Raw genomic sequence first — 18,651 nt, 5'->3', positions numbered from 1 at the left:
TATTAGTTTTTGAAGTGATTTTATTATGTGCTATATCAAATATAATTCTCAGGGCCTCCCCTGGTGGCGCAGTGGTTGAGCACTGGGCTGCGAAGCTGCCCACAGCCTCTGCAGCGCCAGTTCGATCCCCGGCCACTGTCAAGGGTCCCACATGGCGCGCAGACCTCCCCTGCCACCCGCTGCTCCCCTCAGCAGTGTACTTCGTCAGTGCCTGTTCTGCTCCTGGCTCTGGCTCTGGCGAATTCTCTCACCCTCCTGCGCTTTTGACTATACCCAGTGCTTGTTAAATAAATAAATAAATAAATAAATCTTTAACAACTATATATATATAATTCTTCTCAAAATAACACTCTGAGATAGGTATTATTACAACAGGGGAAAGTGACTCAGAGAAGTGACCTCTTAAGAGCATACAGTGGCAGAGCCAGGAAATGAAACTGTCTCCAAATCCAGTGCTCTTTCCACCACTATACATTTCCTCAATTGTTCTTTTCAGGGAATACTATTAATAACTATAATTTACCTAGCAAAAAGAAATCAACCCCAAAACTGTACTCCTTTACAAATTACATGCAATAGTCTGATTTTTACCATATTAAAATATTGAAATGTTTATTATTCATAGTAACAAGTATGAAAAAGGGCATTTCCCAAAGAAATACGAAACCAGAGAAGCAAGTATAATGAACCTGTTATATCCGTCTTTCAACATCTACAATTACTGATGTGATGTAATATCAAGATATATTTCATCTCTACTCCTACCTTCACTCTTCAACTCCAGGTTCTTTTGAACTATGTCCCAGACAACATATACTTTCATTTCTAAATATTTCAGAATGTATTTCTAAAGGAGTGCTTTTTAAAAATGTAATCACAATACTTTTACACCTAAAAAAATTAATGATACTTAATCATATTATTTTTAAAAGTTTAGAAACTAATTTCACTTTATTCTAAGCCTCCAATTCTATTTTCAGATAGGTCACAAAATATTTCATTAATCATTCTAATATTTTTTCAGGAGGTTCCTTGGTGTCTTAAGAACAATTTCAAAATTATAAACGTATTATACCACGGAAATTTCTCTAGAGATAAATGAGGAACTCCACACTGACAGAAGCAGATGGATAAAACATTACTTGCCAGGTGTTTGAGGAGAGGTAACTTAAACTGGATGACTCCTAACCTAAGAGATACAAACTACTACCCACAATTATACAACAATCCAATCAATATATAGAATGTTGATTCTAGAGCACTGATAAGTCAGAGATTTGTTTTTGGTATGTCTTTACTAAAAACTGTTACAGATTTTCAAGTTTATTTTGGGGAAAATCATATAGCAATATCAAACCTTGTTTGATCTGGATAAAGGACAAATCTAAAACCTTTGTAGAGTAAGAGATACAATCCACTTTGCCTAATCTACGGCTCTTAAGAGTATTAAGAAGTCTACCACACTTAAAAAATGTTTAGCAAGACAAACATCTCACAAGGTCCATCAGATGGTTATGTCCAATGACATTCAATGGACTTTCCATCAAGTGTGGACTATGAGCCAAACAACATCATGCTTGGCCAAAGGAAGTTAATGGTTAAGAAGAGTGGCAATGGAGGAGACAGACATGAACAGATACAATCAATTTTAATATTGTGGGTGCTAAGAAAAAGATATGCATAGGATGTTACTTGAGCCCAAGCAGGGCACAGTGCCAGACTACGGAGCATAGAAATGGTTTTAAGGAGGAAATAAACACTAATTCTACTCTTCCATTGAGTAGAATTAGCTAAACAGAAAAAGTACAAAGGACATTCCAATCACAGGGTGTAGCAGAAGCAAACATACTGAACATGAAACAGCATGACATGTACAGGAAATCAGAGCTCAAAATGCAAGGTGAGGATTAGAAGGAAGTAAGGTAGAGAGTAGGTAGTGGCCAGATAATGGAAGATGGTCTGTTTTAGGTTAGGTTTGGCCATGCCCTGTAGATGAGAAGGAGTCATTGCAGGGACTATGCAGAAGTTGCATGATTAGTTCTGTGTTTTTAGACTGAACCCTCCAGTGGCAAATTATAAAGATGTATTTATTCCAAGAAGAAAAGTATAGAAAATGGAGTGAGTCTGGCAAGAAGATGATTGGGTCTGAACTATAGCAATGATGGACAGAATCCTGATAGGTGGATGTGACTCCACAGTATTTAGGAGGCAAGACTGGTTAAGACTTTACAGTGGATAGAGAGTGAGAATAAAGTATGTAAGAGTACTCCCAGATTTCTGAAAATATGCTCAAAGGGGTAGAGGAGGGTATTTCATATGTTAAGAGCTCATTTTTCTTATTCCAAATAGCTTCCAATTTCTTTCACTTGAAATGTTTTTTAATAGAAATGCTCTCACCTTACCTATATAAACTTCCTTGGCACCACTTAATATGAACTATCTACTCCAAAGAACAGTTAATCTCTTCACTATTGCCTAAATATGTGTTAAGACACCTAAGATTTGGTAGCAAGCCCCTTTACTCTAGATTTGACTACTACTCATTGCTTCAAGTTCTGATGTTTATTTAATATTAGTTTATAGTAGTTTTGATAACAAATCTATTAGTACCTACTAACCTTATTAATAATTACTTATCTTCCATTCTTTTTATTTTATTTTTTTTATAGAGACATGTTTTATTTATTTATTTATTTGTTTGTTTGCTTGTTTGTTTATACAAGCACTGGGTACAGTCAGAAGCACGGGAGGGTGAGAGAATTCACCAGAGCCAGAGCGGGGAGCAGAGCAGGCAGAAGGACCGCAGAAGGACCGAAGTACACTGCTGAGGGGAGCAGCGGGCACGGCAGGAGAGGTCTGTAGCGCCATGTGGGACCCTCGCGGCCTGGGGATCAAACCGGCGCTGTAGAGGCTACAGGCAGCTTCACAGCCCAGCGCTCAACCGCTGCGCCACCAGGGGAGGCCCTATACTTTTTTCTTTTTTTTTTTTTAATTTACTTATACAAGCACTGGGTACAGTCAGAAGCGCTGGAGGGTGAGAGAATTCACCAGAGCCAGAGCGGGGAGCAGAGCAGGCAGAAGGACCGAAGTACACTGCTGAGGGGAGCAGCGGGCGGCAGGAGAGGTCTGCGCGCCATGTGGGACCCTCCTTCGGTGGCCGGGGAGCAGCCGGGGATTGAACCGGCGCCGCAGAGGCCGCGGGCAGCTTCGCAACCCAGCGCTCAACCGCTGCGCCACAGGGGAGACCCTACATATCTTCCATTCTAACGTGTTTGTGCTTATTTTGTAATTCTAGTGCAATGACCCAGACTCTCAAGAATATAAAGTAACGAAGATGCGGATACTTTGCCTTGTTCCTAAAAGTACAGAAATAGCTATATTTTATCACTAAATATAAAACTGGCTATTAGTCTAATGTATTTATAAAGAACCCATTCATTTCAATATTAATACCCATTTTTTTTAAAAGCTCATTTATAAAAAAAGATCATTTAAAAACTGTAACAAAGAATTTAGGTCATTCACACTGTCCACATTAAAAGCTCCATCTTTAACATCAAATATTTAATTTTATATTTGCATTATATCAAAGGTTAGATAATGTAAAGTAACGTCATAAATTCTTCCACAGGTCATGAATACTCTATATAGTATCTGATGTCTCTACAATATAGTATATATATATTATCTACATTGTCTCTACTACCATTTCCTATAGAAAAGATACAAAAGCTAAGAACAACCACAACACAAACATTTTTATAGGAAATACTAACTATACCTGACATATTCTGAATATTTTTAAATTAAAATTTGAAATGATCAGAGTTAAATATTTTTAAATAAGGAATAAGAATCAACCACTAAGAAAACAGCAGTCTTACCTGTAACGAACATGAAAAGAATGGTCTTCCCTCATGCTTATCAAATTTTCCTCCATGGAGTCATATTATAAAGTTGAGTAAAATATGAAATTATTTTATTTTGTACCAATCCAGTTCTTTACAATGTAGAATTGTTTGCAGAACATTGTCCAGTTAGTATATTAATAAGCTGGTGTTAATACATCCTAAGCTCCTGCTTCTTCTTTATTAATAATGAAAGGAGGTCAATGTCAGACAGCTTAAAGGTTCAAAATGTGTCTCAAATCCTTGCATCTGTGGCCCTTTCAGCAGCACTTCAGCAACATTTCTGCAAAAGGAATACAAGATGCTTTGCTTGAAGACCTATTTTCAAAGAATTACCTAAAGTAATCCCAAATTGTACATAATCCCACAGCTAACTCCCCAGACTGTCATGTCAATCATGGGAGAAAGGCAGAGGCTTAACTGTCACCAGGAAGCTTCTAAGTGAGCATCTGAATATGAAGTAGAGAACTGCACTTTAGTTTAATATGTGTTCTGTGTAAATTAATAGATACAATTATAAAGTCCTGGAATCTTAATCCAACATTCCACGGGAGCATCCCCAGAATGGTCATGAAGGAAGCTAGTCCTAATAGAAAGTTGTTTCATACTTTCCATTTCTACCTAATTTGTCCTATTTCTTCCTTCTGATGCCATCCAATAAACACTAATTCCTTTCCCATATTACATGCTTTTAGATATTTCAGCTGTAACTACACTAAACACACTTCCACTGCTTAGTTAAGCAGAGACAGATCTAAGTCAGGGAACAGGTCAGGACCCACTAAGACGGGTGAAGGTATAAAGGATCAGTCTTGGGAACAATGATAAGTTACCCACAGGAAAAAAGATTTTCATATTACTAACCAGCTTAGACCTAAGAAATGCAAAATATTATTCCTCTTATCTCCTCCTTGGTTAACAAAGGAAGGAGTATTTTTAGAAAAGATGAGGAGGCAGGTAGCAGCTATTAAGCCAACAAATCTCTCTTCCTTTTGATCAGAACTCCACCGAGTCTCTCTTTTCCTTAGTAAAAAAACATTTTAAAGGAAATGATGTGGTTATTCATAGCACTAACTCCAAAGTGCATCTAGATTATCTAACAGCTAAACTGTCAACCAATTTGTCTTTCACTACACATTTGAGGCTTAAGCTATTAGGTATACAATAGTCCAGAAGGTATGGTATTAGAATTAACTTAACTTACACTTATATTATAATTTAAATGAAATATTTCTCATCCATGAGATGATATGGAAATTCTATTTTTAACCAAACATTTGAAAATATGCTGACTTCATACTTATTGAATATAAATATGGAGTCAAATTAAATGTATATCAGGAAAGTTGCAAAATCCCTTAAGACTGTAGAGAACCATTTTAAAAATAATTAAAGCAGACAAGACAGAGAGAATGCTATTCATCATTATCACAGGGATAATTTACAATACGGCTTTAACATTCCCAAAAGCAGAACCCCCCCCCCCCCGCAACTTTTTTTTTTAAAGATTTATTTATTTATGCATACAAGAGCTGGGGTACAGGCCAGGCTGCAGTGGCTGCGGATAGCTTCACAGTGCTGTGTAACTTAACCCCTTGCACCACCAGGGAGGCCCTACACACCATCTCTGTAACAAGTAAGTATTACTTCTTAAAAGTATTCACTGAACAAACAAGCAATTCTTTTTTTTTTAATTGACAAATAAATTTTAATTTTCTTTTTTTAAAATATTTTATTTTATATAATTCTTACATCATTTTTCATTTTTGCATAATGTGTGTATTCTCATTTTGGTTATATTCCCCATACAATTCCCACCCCCTTTTTCAGACCCTAATCCCTCTTCTCCCCCCAACCCCCACTGTAGTGTGTCTCTGGTCTATGGTTGCTCAAACAAGCAATTCTTGATTCAATGCTCAACACTGCAAGAACTCTAATTTAGTAACAGTGTGTTCACTCATGTTCCACATTACATGTAGTTAACAAACTCACTGCATACTTAATAGTTTATATATTACCAGTGGAGCACTAATAAAATTTGCAACAAATATTAAATTGTGAATTACTCATTAGGGTAAGAAAATTTAATTTTCTTAGTGTTGGGAAATGGAATAGGATTAGAGTTTTGAAAGCCTACTCAGAAGTTATCAAGTTTAACCTCAAATCTCCATAAGACTAGTAATTTGCAAGGAACACTTAGGTCCTTAATGGCATCACCCATTTTAACAGTATTCCCTAAAACCTCACTGCTAACAAAACTGTTAACTCACAGCATCTTTTGGTTTGACCATAGGAAGAAATAAAAGAGAAAGCAATATTTTTTTCCATATCCTAGAAACTGACAGCATACAGAAAGATAGGTACATAACTCTGATTGCCTCACATTTAATTACCTGATTAGGAAGTCAGAATAGACAGGCTCCTGTTACATAGGTAGGTGGACTTCTAGGGACATGCCAAGGTATGCAATCAGGGTAAAGAAGAAATCATGGCACTGCTTTGCTAAAGTATTTGCAAACAGGTGATAAGGAAAAATGTGTAATACACACGTTTATATCTTTTGTCCTTTTTCAGTCTATCTATCTACTCCTGACTGTAAGTTAAGTCTTAGTAACTTCTGGTCTGTTTCTTTTATTCAGGTATCTCTAAAGCTGGTAACACCCAACAGACAATAAATGTAACTCACTTTTTTGTTTCCATATTAATCTAAATTCTTAAACTTCTCTTATTTTCATTATTTCCTCTAAGCCACAATACTCAAATTCTCCAATTGCTTTTAATAGTAATGTGTCAGGTCAGACAGCAGCTCTTTATCATTAAGAGCTGGATAAATATTAAGAATTGATTTTAAAATAAAGTTGTTTTATATAATAAACATTACCCCATGTTAATAACAGGGGTAATAAAGCAGGCTGCCAAAGTAAAACTCAAGTAACAATCCCAGGTAAACTGCTTATTTTCTGTCAAATTATGTATCTGTATGTAGACATTAATTTAAATAAACTAAATAAGATTTGTCACTCAATTCGAATTTCCATTTTTAATTACATTTTATCTGAATGATATAGTGGAAACAAGATGGCAGGTAAGAAATAACACCTACAATATCAAGAATGAGAGAGGCAGTAAGTGTACATAGAGGATTATGCCAGGAGTATAAAAAAAAGGCAAAGGGTCTAGTAAACAAAGTTCAATCAAAAGCTGAGCTTGTGGGATGTTAATGTGGCTGATGTTGATGTATCAATTACAACAAGTTATTCTGATATCAGGAGATATATATATATATATATATATATATATATATATAGAGAGAGAGAGAGAGAGAGAGAGAGAGAGGCTGATTTGGGAAATTGGTGCCTAAGCAAAGGAAATCAAGGGTGGCTGGGTCCTTGATTAAGTAACCTGGCCTAAGAGCACGTAGAGAAAAATGAAAATGCCCAATGAATAAATACATAGGAGAGGCAAGGGTTAAGCAGAGAACTTCCAAGATTTTCAATTTGAGAATAGGTGGAAAGTAGCAACACCCATAGTGGTTGACAAATTAGACTGCAACACTGATATGTTGGAGAGGGAGGAAAAAAGGAGCACTTATGTCAAACTTGTACTTGGGAAAGTGCCATATTCACAAATCTAATAGCTAAAAGAAAAAGATAGCAAGCCTGAGATCACTGAAATAAAATTTGATTGGGCTTCCCTAATGGCACAAGGGGTTAAGTCTCAGCACTATCAAGCTATCACCAGCCACTGCAGCATGAGTTCAATCCCCAGCCAGGGAGTTACCCACATGGTGCAGCAGACCTCTCCTGTCTCGCCTGCTGCTCCCCTCAGCAGTGTATTTCAGGATTCCCCACTCTGGTGAATCCTCTTACCTCCGCCCCCACTCTAGCCTACACTCCAGTTCTTGTATGCATAATGAATCTTTTTTATAATAACAAAATAAAATTTGGTAAGTGTGTGTGTATGGGGGGGAAGCAGACCTGAATGAGTGATAATTCCAAATTTTTGCACATTTTTTAAACTGAAAAAATTTTAAAGTAATAAAGATCTAAATGTTAACACTACAGTAAGTCAGTGAAAAAATTAAATGAGGAAGTCTAATAGGAGAAACAAATCAATATGTAAAAGTTTTCATTCTTTTTATTCAACAAACTCAATTTCCATACACCAGTAACATAATTAAACTGTTCACAGTACTGTGAACTACAGGTAACTCAAGACTGTGTGTGTGTGTGTCTATCTACATCTGCCTGTAGTGTTGAACTAGTTTTAGTGTTAACTGATAACTGTCCTATTTATCAAATGTAGATTACTTTACAAATCCCAAATTAATAAACAATCATAGTGACTAGTTAAGTAGATCATTCTATTTTCTGTAAGTGTGGAAAATGTGTTACATGTCAATTATACCTCAAAATTATTATTGGCTTTTACTATATTAAGCAAATATATAATCTTAATATACTCCAATTAAGGTTAAATTGAATATGTTGCTAATCTTTAAGATTGCAACAATCAATATTAGTCTGTGAGGTATCAGGCCAAGTTAGTTTAAAAAGCAGTGTAACAATGTAACTGCTATCTAAATATACATTGTATTATAAAAAACTTTCTAATAAACTGTTATTATGAATCAGCAAAATAAACAGAATAGGTTCAAAAGATAGATTAGAATTAAAGTATTAGGGATTCCAAATCTACATCTTAAAAGACATACCTCCAGTCAGAAGATTACCAAATGTATTTGAAATTAAATCTCATGGGCCATATGAAACATACATACATGCAAAATAAAGGTACTATTAATTTTCAACTCTCATTTTAATTCTTGGTAGATTCAAAATATTCAGGTCCAGAACTGTGGACCTGATTACAAATGTAAAACAGGTGGAGAATGTGCGAAGGGCGTCAACAGGTGCAAACTAAGTCAGAGGGATGTAATATACAGCGGGTGTCTATAGTTAATACCACTATATTGCCCATTGGAAAGTTGTCAAGAGATCTTAAAAGTGCTCATCACAAGGAAAAAACTTGTAATGATGCACAGTGAAAGATTTTAACTGACTTATTGTGATCATTTCATGACATATACAAATATACACCTAAAATTAATGTGCTACACATCAATTACATCCTAAAAGAGATAAAATAAATACAACTACTTCAGAGTAGTATAAATCAAAAGCAATTTTAGTAATATAAGAATTCCTTTAATGCTTTTAAATATTTACACCTAAAAAGTTCACCATTCTAAATAATGTTTGATCCATCCATCCATCGTATAAAACTGATAAGAACCCCAATGAATTATGCTTCCTGGATAATCAAAATACTAATTAAAGCCAGGCAAAAAATTTCAAATTAGATAAATACTAAAACAAAAGCAATGCAGTATTTCAAGCTTCATTTCTGTGCTGCCGTTAAATAGATTTTTCTGGGATAAACTAGAAATTTAAGTTATACATGGAATCAATCTGAATTATGCCAGCAGCTAAACTAATCATTAAAACTTGTTTTATCATCTAAGAAGTCTAAGAAGGACAAGTCTAAGGGACTCTGAATAGTTACCTGACTAAAGTGCATGTTCAGCCTTGGATTTACATGCTCTTTCAACAATGGCAGAGTAAAGTTAGCTGTGTATTAGGAAGATAAACTGGCAGCAACATCTCTGGCAGGCCAGGAAGACAGACAGACATACACTGCAAAACCTCCAGACGCAACCATTAAACAGTAAGCCTTGTCATAACTCAACACCAAAGAAATTGCTTTACATATAACCAATGTCCAAAGAGATTTTTTTATTTCTTGCTGAGAACTATGAAGCAACAAAGACTCCAATCATAGTGAGAACTCCTAACTTTAGTACAGTTCTGCTGCACAGGAATGAGAATATTTATATTCATGTAAATGACTCAGAAAGTCTTAATCTCAATTTATAAGTGTTTTTATAAAAATGAATATTACGTGATTTATAAGGTATTGAAAGGCAGAAGTCCTAAAAGGACAGAAATATTTCCACATAGTTCACAGTACCTACAGTTATCTTAAAAACAGGATTATGTCCCCACAAATGAAATCCAAAGACATGGAGATTAAAACAAAAACAAAACCACAGCAGCACAAGTTCACAGCATTGTGCTTTGATGAGATCAAGCCATGGTGTGAGCCCAGCTGTGACCCGTTAGGGGTTAGGGTCTCGAGCTAGCTGCACTCTCAGCACTGGTTCGGGCACAATGCTACTTACCCGACAGGTGCTGTGATGATTACAGAGATGATTTCTAAAGCATCTAACCCTGTGCCCAGCTCCAGTACTTACCAGAAGTACTCAAAGTAGAGGAGTAATAATGACAGTAGCCATTATATTATTAAGAACATTCTCAGAATAGACCTAGGGTAGCTCAAATCTGCGTTTTCAGTTTTAAAATTCCAGAGAATTACAAAACCTTGTCTCTTATAGGCAAATCTTAGAAATATTTCATGCTTAAAACAACTTTATCCTTTTTGTTGTTATCAGTCTAGTACCAAGCCTCGGATTTATAGCAAAGTATATTAGTAATACTGCATGTCTGACACAGTCACAGAAGACAACAGAAGGAAACAGCGCATCTAGCCCCCACGGCACCTCCACCGCACTCACTACTGTGTACCTGCTCCGGGTTTGCATTACCAACAACAGCCCGCGGGGTGCAAAGGCGAGCACGCCCGAGAGCGTCCTCACCCCTGAACCCCCACTCCGCTCCCACACGCCAGGTCAACCAACGACGGCCTCCCCTTCTTTGATCTGCCTCACTCCTGGCCCCAAAGTTTCCAAACCAAAACCAAAGCTGCTTCTCGACCACGGTGCAGAGTCTCGGCACCCGCAGGCCGGCACCCCGCGGTGGGCGCTTCTGGGCGGCGCGGGGTGGGGTGGTGGGCAGCTTGGGAGCAGTTCGGGGGCGCGTCCGCCCCCCCACCCACGGGGCCGCGGCCCGCAGGAGCCACAGCCCAGGACTGCCCCGCTCACCGCGCCGCCCGGGCTCAGCGATGCGTGAAGGCGAATAAAATTTCCACCCTGGGCCTCCCCGGTGGCGCAGGGGGTTGGGCACCGCACGATGGGGGAGTCCGCAGCCCCTGCAGCTCGAGTTCGATCCCCGGACCGGCCAGGGGGCTACCCACATGGCGCGGCAGACCTCTCCTGTCTCCCCGCTGCTCCCCTCAGCCGTGTTTCAGCAGATCCGCCTGTTCTGCTCCCCGCTGTCTCTGGTGACTCCTCTCACCCGCGCATCTCTGGCCTGTACCCCAGCTCTTGCATGCATGAATAGACAAACATTTAAATAATAAAAAAAAATTCCACCCGTCACTCGCTCTCTCCAGCAGGGTCCGGGGCAGCAGCCCGAGCGGCCAGCGCGGGTTTCCCACTGTCTCCATTCGGGGGCGCGCCGGGGTCCCCGGGAAGGGGCTCGTGCACCCTTCGGAGCGCCCGTCGAGGGGGTCGGGGCGGCAGGTAGGGGGGCGGGGTTGGCAGGTGGGGGCGCGAGGGGCGCCCGTTCCGAGGCGCGCTCGCAGGTGCCTGCGGGGTCACCCCTCGCGCAGGCGGGGGGTCGGCCTCGGCCCTCACCCCGCGGGGCAGCGCGAGTCGCGGGCCTGCCGGGCTTTCCTTCATATATTAAATAAAGCTGAAGAAGGACCCCCCGCGCCCCGGCCTCGGGTACACCTCGGCCCGGAGAGCCCCCGCGACCTCGACGCCCCCCGCCTCCCTCCCCCCGAACAAAGCGGGCGCCCCAGACGCGGGCCGCGGCCCCCGACGCGCCCCCCGCCCCTGCCCGCCGGACGCCCCCAAACGCCCCGAGGACTCACCTCGCGGGCCGCGACGGCGGAGAGCCCGGCCGGGCCGGCCCAGAGCAGCGGCGCCGCCTCGGGCAACAGGCTGCGCGCGGCCCCTCCCCCGGCGGGTCTGCGCGCCGCGGGCGCCCGGCCAGACTCGGCCCCGCGCAGGCCGACGCGCGCCCCGCCCCCGGCGGTCACGTGGGCCAGAGCGGCCGCTCGCTCGCCGGCCCCTGCGTCCCGCGCCGCACAGGGGTCGCGCCGCCGCCCCACCCTCAGCGCCTCGCTCTGCGCCTGCGCCCCAGCTCCAGGCGGCCCATTCAAACAGACAACGCCCCGCGTCTTTTGGACGCGCCAATGGCCGGCGCGCGGGGCGGGGCCTCCTTGGGGGCGGGGCCTTCCGGGGGCGGGGCCCTCTCGGGGGCGGGGCCCTCTCGGGGGCGGGGCGGGGCCGGGCCGGGTGGGGGTTATTGCCAGGCGGAGGGGGCCGGTTGGGTCCTTATTCGGCCCTCAGGCTGCTCCGGGACCAGTCCTTAACCCCCAAATGGAAGTTCCTTGCCAGTCCTTATTTCTTCTTCTGGCACCGAAGGGTGGCATGCCCAGAAACAGTCCTTCAAAGAGGGTCTGGCCCAAACCCCTTAAAAAATGGGAGTCCAAATTGAGTTGGCTCCTGCTTTAAGACTCGGGCCCGCCCTGCAGAAAGAGCATCCCCAGGGGCTTCTGCGGGAGGTTTAAGGAAAAAAAAGAACTGAGAAGGGAACAGAGACCCGTGTGAAAGTCTGAACAAGGCAGCCTCAGTTCTTGAGGCTGTCACAATTCTGGCGTTTCCAGCTGTTAAAAAAACACACACTGGTGTTGACTGAGGAATTACTGGCCCCCCAGGGAAATTGGGGGGCAGTTTTACTGAATGTTGCGCTGATACATGTCAAATACACAGGAAGTGTAAGTTTTCTTTACCTTCCACTTTCCCAGGCAAGTTAAGCAAAAGAATTGATCTGCCTAATGTTCTTCACAAAAAATACCAAGACTATAGTGTCTCTAGGCTAACTGATCTGATGAATATAATTACATTATTTCTGATAGTCTTCACTAAAATGATACTTAAATAGCTTCTGCAGGCTTAAGGAGGTGTTAAAGAAACCCCAGCTTCAGAATCTCTTGAGTACTGACCACAACCATAAGCAGTATTTCTCATGGTAACCTCTTGTGGCAAATTGGTTTAAATAATAGCTTTTGCATCAAATTAGACCTGAATTTGAGTTTCCCTCTGCCATTTAATGGCTGACACTGAACAAGTTATTTGTTCTCTTTAGCCTTAGTTTCCTCAACTGCAAAACACAGATAAAAAATTCTCTTCTAAGGGTGGTTGTGATATTTCAGTAAGTTTTGTTAAGTGGTTAACACAGTGTCTGACCAATAAATGGTATACCGGTCATTATTATCAACAACTACCTTTAATAAATTAGCTGACTGTGCTATTTCAGAGGTAGGCATTATAATTCCTTCTTACTCATACATTCTTTTTTGGTGTATTCATACAAAAGCTACAAAGGAAGTACAATATATCAAATTCCAAATGTTCAAAATAAATTATTATTTTTCTCCTGCAAATCTTCTATTTGAAAGTCTTTAGTGATGGCTCATTTGATTTAAAATCTAAATTTCCTACTAGGGCTCTCAAAGCCCTAAGGCATCTTGCTCTGGCCACCTCTACACTCCAGTATTTCCTTCTCCTGGTTCCCTTCCCTCCAAGAACACAGGACATTCCTCTGGCCTTCAAGTAGACCAACCTTCAAGTTCCTCTCAGGGGCCTCACAGTTTCCTTGCTTAAATTCTGTCTGTCACCACCCCCTTTAAGTAACTTGCCATCCTTCAACTTTCAGCCTATTCATTATAATATTCAGCAAATATTTATTAAGTTTCTATGTGTCTGGAACAGTTTTAGGTGCTGGGGATATAATATTAAGCAATACAGAACACAGTCCCTGCTCTTATTGAGTTCAATACAAACAAGTAACAAGAAAAATAGCAGGTTGAAATAGGTATCATACAAAAAATTTGAAGTAGGGTGATATGAGAGTGAGCGAATGATTAGATTGAGGGTCAAGATAAGAAAGGCCACTTCCAAAGGTGGTATTCCAACTGAGATTTTAAATTATAAGAAGGAGCTAGCCTTCAAGCAAAGCTCAGAGAGGAGCACATTAAGCAAAGGGAATCGCTAATGCAAAGTCTTGTGAGGACATGCTTTGTGGGTTTGAGAAACTGGAAGAAGGCCACTGTGCCTTCAGTGAAGTGAGGGAGAGAAGACCATACAAGATAAAATCACACCAGATCATGTAGGCCTTTTTAAACTAGGGTAGCGAGTTTAGACTTTAATTTCTAAACATTATAATAGTTACTGGAAGGTTTTAAACACTATAACTTTACCTGAATTTTGTGAAAAGTACTCTGAAATCCAGAATTTGAGATATCCTATGAGTAGCCCAGACTCTTCATAAACATCATTGTTACAAAGAACAAATCAAAAAAGGTATGTGAATCTTGATGGAGTTCTGAATCAAGGGTGTGTGTGTGTGTGTGTGTGTGTGTGTGTGTGTGTGTGTGTGAGAGAGAGAGAGAGAGAGAGAGAGATAACGCGTGTGACTATAAGACATTTAAGAACAAAGTGGGGAAATTTGAATATAGACTAGATATTAGATGATTATGGACTTGCTGATAATTTTCTTAGATGTGACATGGAATTATGGTTATATAGGAGAATTTATTTTTAGAGAAGGCAGGCTGAAATATTTAAGGTAAAAAAATATGATTTTTGCACCTCATAGTAAAATGGCTCAGCAAGACAGAAGGAAATACAAACCAAACATTAAGAGTTGGCTTTACCATAATCATCAAAACTGCATGGTATTGGAACAAGAACAGACATACAGACCAATGGAATCGAATAGAAAATCCAGAAATAAACCCACAGATTTATGGTCAACTAATCTTTGACAAAGGAGCAAAGACTATGCATTGGAGCAAAGAAAGTTTGTTCAATAAATGGTGCTGGGAAAACTGGGTCGCTACATGCAAAAGAATGAAGCTTGACCACTACCTCACACCATACACAAAAATCAACTCAAAATGGATTAAAGAACTAGACATAAGACCTGAAACCATAAAATACATAGAAGGAAATATAGGCGAAACACTACGGGATTTGCACATCAAAGACATCTTTACAGACACATCACCCAAAGCAGTGATAGTGAAGAGAAAGATAAACAGCTGGGACTACATCAAATTAAAGAGCTTCTGCACAGCAAAAGAGACAATAACAAAAACAAAGAGAAACCCCACCAACTGGGAGAACATTTTTGCACCCAACACTAATGATAAAGGACTGATCACAAAAATCTGCAAAGAGCTGATGAGACTCAGCAACAACAAAGAAAATAATCCAGTCAAAAAATGGGCAGAAGAGCTAAAAAGAAACTTCTCTGAAGAGGAAATGCAAATGGCCAACAGACATATGAAAAAATGTTCAACATCACTTGTAATCAGGGAAATGCAAATCAAAACTACCATGAGATACCATCTCACACCAGTGAGAATGGCACATATTAAAAAAACTAGCAACAACAAATGTTGGCGAGGATGTGGAGAAAAAGGAACTCTTGTGCACTGTTGGTGGGAGTGCAAACTGGTCCAACCACTATGGAGAGCTGTGTGGAGATTTCTGGACCTACTAAACATAGAGCTTCCATATGATCCAGCAATTCCACTCCTAGGTATTTACCCAAAGGACACAGAAACATCAATTCCAAAGAGCACCTGCACTCCTATGTTTATAGCAGCACTGTTTACAATAGCTAAGCTTTGGAAACAACCCAAATGCCCAAAAATAGATGACTGGATCAAGAAGATGTGGTACATATATACCATGGAATATTACTCAGCATTCAAAAAAGATAAACACATGCAATTTGCAGCAACATGGATGGCACTGGAAGGGATCATGCTCAGCGAAATAAGCCAAAAAGAAAAAGAAAAATACCGGATGGTCTCACTCATAGCAGGAATCTAGAAAACTTAAATAAGGGACCAGGAAAATGAATATAAGAAAGTGAAAATCAAAATCAACAAAAAAACTATGAACCAGAGACACTTTTTGGGGGTGGGGGGGCGGGAGGGGAAGGATTGGGGTCAGAATGGGGCGTTTGCAATTGTATGGGGAATATAAAATAAAATTTAATATTAAAAAAAAAAAAAAAAAAAAAAAAAGAGTTGGCTTTAATGGAGATATATATCTACATACTATTCTTGTACAATACTATTCTTATATTATTCTTTTACCTTTTCAGGAAATTTGGAATTTTTCAGAATCAAAAGTAAGGAAAAAAACCATTCTGTAGATTCCATTTCTGACAGTAATGAACTAGAGAGCCTATCAACTCTCCCACTGAAAACAACTTCAAATGACAATTAAAAAGTGGATCAGGGCCTCCCCGGTGGCGCAGCGGTTGAGCACTGGGTTGCGAAGCTGCCCCGCAGCTTCTGCAGCACCGGTTCGATCCCCGGCTGCTCCCCGGCCACCAGGGTAGGGTCCCACATGGAGCAGACCTCACCTGCCGCCCGCTGCTCCCCTCAGCAGTGTACTTTGGTCCTTCTGCCTGCTCTGCTCCCCGCTCTGGCTCTGGTGAATTCTCTCACCCTCCTGCGCTCCTGACTGTACCCAGTGCTTATATAAATAAATAAATAAATCTTAAAAAAAAAAGTGGATCAATGCACTAATATAAAAGTAAGGATTACTCAGAAGGATTAATAAAATAAATTAACAGAGCATTGAAGCCAAGCTTTGTCTTGCCCTAACCAGATGAACCTGAGTTTTAATTGTCATACTCTTATAAGACAAAGAAAGAGACAAAGGCCAGGTCCTACCAAGATGAGGAATCTAATAAGATCGTCTATACATAAAGCCAGTATCCCCCAACAGCCTCCTGTCTTTCCCTAGAAGACTAAAAAAGAAAATTGCTTTTGTCAACTTTCTACAGAATGGAAGGGGGAATATATCCTCTTAGATTTTTTTTTAAAAGATTTATTTTGTATTTATACAAGAGCTGGGGTACAGGCCAGAGGCGCGGGAGGGTGAGAGGATTCACCAGAGACAGACTGGGGAGCAGAACAGGCAGACAGATCAAAAGCACTGCTGAGGGGAGCACCATGTGGGAATCTCCCTAGCTGGCCGGGAATCGAACCCATGCTGCAGAGGCTGCAGACAGCTTCACAGCGCTGTGTTCAACCTGCTGTGCCACCTGGGACACCCTTAGATTTTTTTTTCTTAACCCAAAGCTTTTTTTAACCCAATACCCTTGGTATTCTGAAAAACACAAGCACATAATTTAAAGTAACTTCAGATCAGTTGTACCCCTAGGCAATTGGCAGAGATAAATTAATTCACTTCTAGAAGAACCCAGCTGCTATGGGATGAATGTGCCCCTCCAAAATTCAATTTAAACCTAATCCTCAATATGATGGTATTTGGGGAAAGGGACTTTGGGAGATGATTAGGTCATGAGTGTGCAGCCCTCACACATGGGATTAATGCCCTCATAAAAGGAACTTAGACACCAACCTCACCCCTTCCACCATGGAGGAGAGAACGAGAAGACAGCCCTTCTATAAGGCTGCAAAAATGGAACTTCACCAGATACTGAATGAACTCGCACCTTGATCTTCCCAGACTCCAGAACTATGAGAAATAAAACTTTTGCTTAAACCATCCCATTTATGGTATTTTGTCAGCCCAAGTTGACAGAATAACTAAGTTAACTAAGTTACAACTTAGTCCAGACTCCAAAATTTCCACAGAAATAGTTCCAAGTAATGTGAGCTTTCAATCAAATCACAACTGTACAAAGAACAAGTCATCTTGCATAAGAATTAGCAGGAAAAGTCAGATAATAGGATCAAACTTTAAGATTTTGAAACAGGAGTTTTCAGGTTCAGATTATGTGTTCAATATATTTAAAGAAATACAAGATTGAAAGTATAAATAATGAATGAAGTCATGCAAAAATGAACAGACAGGTATATCAAAGAATACAATAAAGTTTCTAGACTTAAAAAATACAAAACTGGAATTTAAAATTCAATGGGCAGGGCCTCCCCAGTGGCGGAGCGGTTGAGTGCTGGGTTGCGAAGCTGCCCACAGCCTCTACAGCGCTGGTTTGATACCCGGCTGCTTCCCGGCCACCGAAGGAGGGTCCCACATGGTGCGCAGACCTCTCCCGCCACCCGCTGCTCCCCTCAGCAGTGTACTTCATCAGTCTGCCTGCTCTACTCTCCGCTCTGACTCTGGTGAATTCTCTCGCCCTCCCACGCTTCTGACTGTACCCAATGCTTGTATAAAATAAAAATAAATAAATCTTTAAAAAAAAAATTCAATGGGCAGATTTAGTAGAAGATGAAACATGGAGGATGGAGAAAGAAGAGCTAACATATGTCCAATCAAAATTCTAAGATGAGAAGGGAAATGAACAATACTTTATACTAGGTTGGCTGGGCTTTTCTCTGACATACATTTCCCCATTGAATAAGGCAAATTTGAATAATCAAGTAAATAACATACACTGCTTCCCTTTACAATAAAGTCTGTCAGAGAATAATAATGCTTCCTTGAATAAAAAAAAGTAGAAAGACTGGGTGTGAAGATTGTTCAGCAAGAATGTGGATTTGGCAGCTCTATGTTTTAAAATAAAAGGGGAAAAAATTAAAGAGAAATTGCTTTCCCAAGGAATGCCTGAAATATGAGCATGGAAAGGAGACCTCAAAATGAGAGGAAATATCCTACTATCAGACTTATTCTTTCACTCAAAATGTAGAACAAATCATTAAATAATGATAGCTAAGGTTTATTGGTACTAAATGTATAGTTGATATTGTTATAAGAACTTCGCAT

At 40.4% G+C, this 18,651-nt stretch overlaps 1 protein-coding gene across 2 annotated transcripts in view; it reads right to left on the bottom strand.

The window, feature by feature from the left end:
- GPSM2 (G protein signaling modulator 2) overlaps positions 1–11,788 on the bottom strand; it is a 36,254-nt gene extending 24,466 nt beyond the window's left edge. Inside the window, exons 1-2 of one of the 2 annotated variants that reach the window (XM_037498184.2) lie at positions 11,742–11,788; positions 3,885–4,191 (exon numbers count right to left, since the gene is read on the bottom strand). In XM_037498184.2, the coding sequence (XP_037354081.1) occupies positions 3,885–3,940 (56 nt within the window). In that variant the 5' untranslated portion in view covers positions 3,941–4,191; positions 11,742–11,788. The remainder of the gene's footprint in view (positions 1–3,884; positions 4,192–11,741) is intronic. The other variant, XM_037498186.2, reaches the window with a different exon arrangement.
- Between the last annotated feature and the right edge of the window lie 6,863 nt (positions 11,789–18,651).

Source organism: Talpa occidentalis, unplaced genomic scaffold (genome assembly GCF_014898055.3).
Source record: "Talpa occidentalis isolate TD23 unplaced genomic scaffold, MPIMG_talOcc4v2.1 talOcc4.9, whole genome shotgun sequence".
Taxonomy (NCBI): Eukaryota; Metazoa; Chordata; class Mammalia; order Eulipotyphla; family Talpidae; genus Talpa; species Talpa occidentalis.
This window is presented reverse-complemented; position numbering and strand designations above follow the sequence as displayed.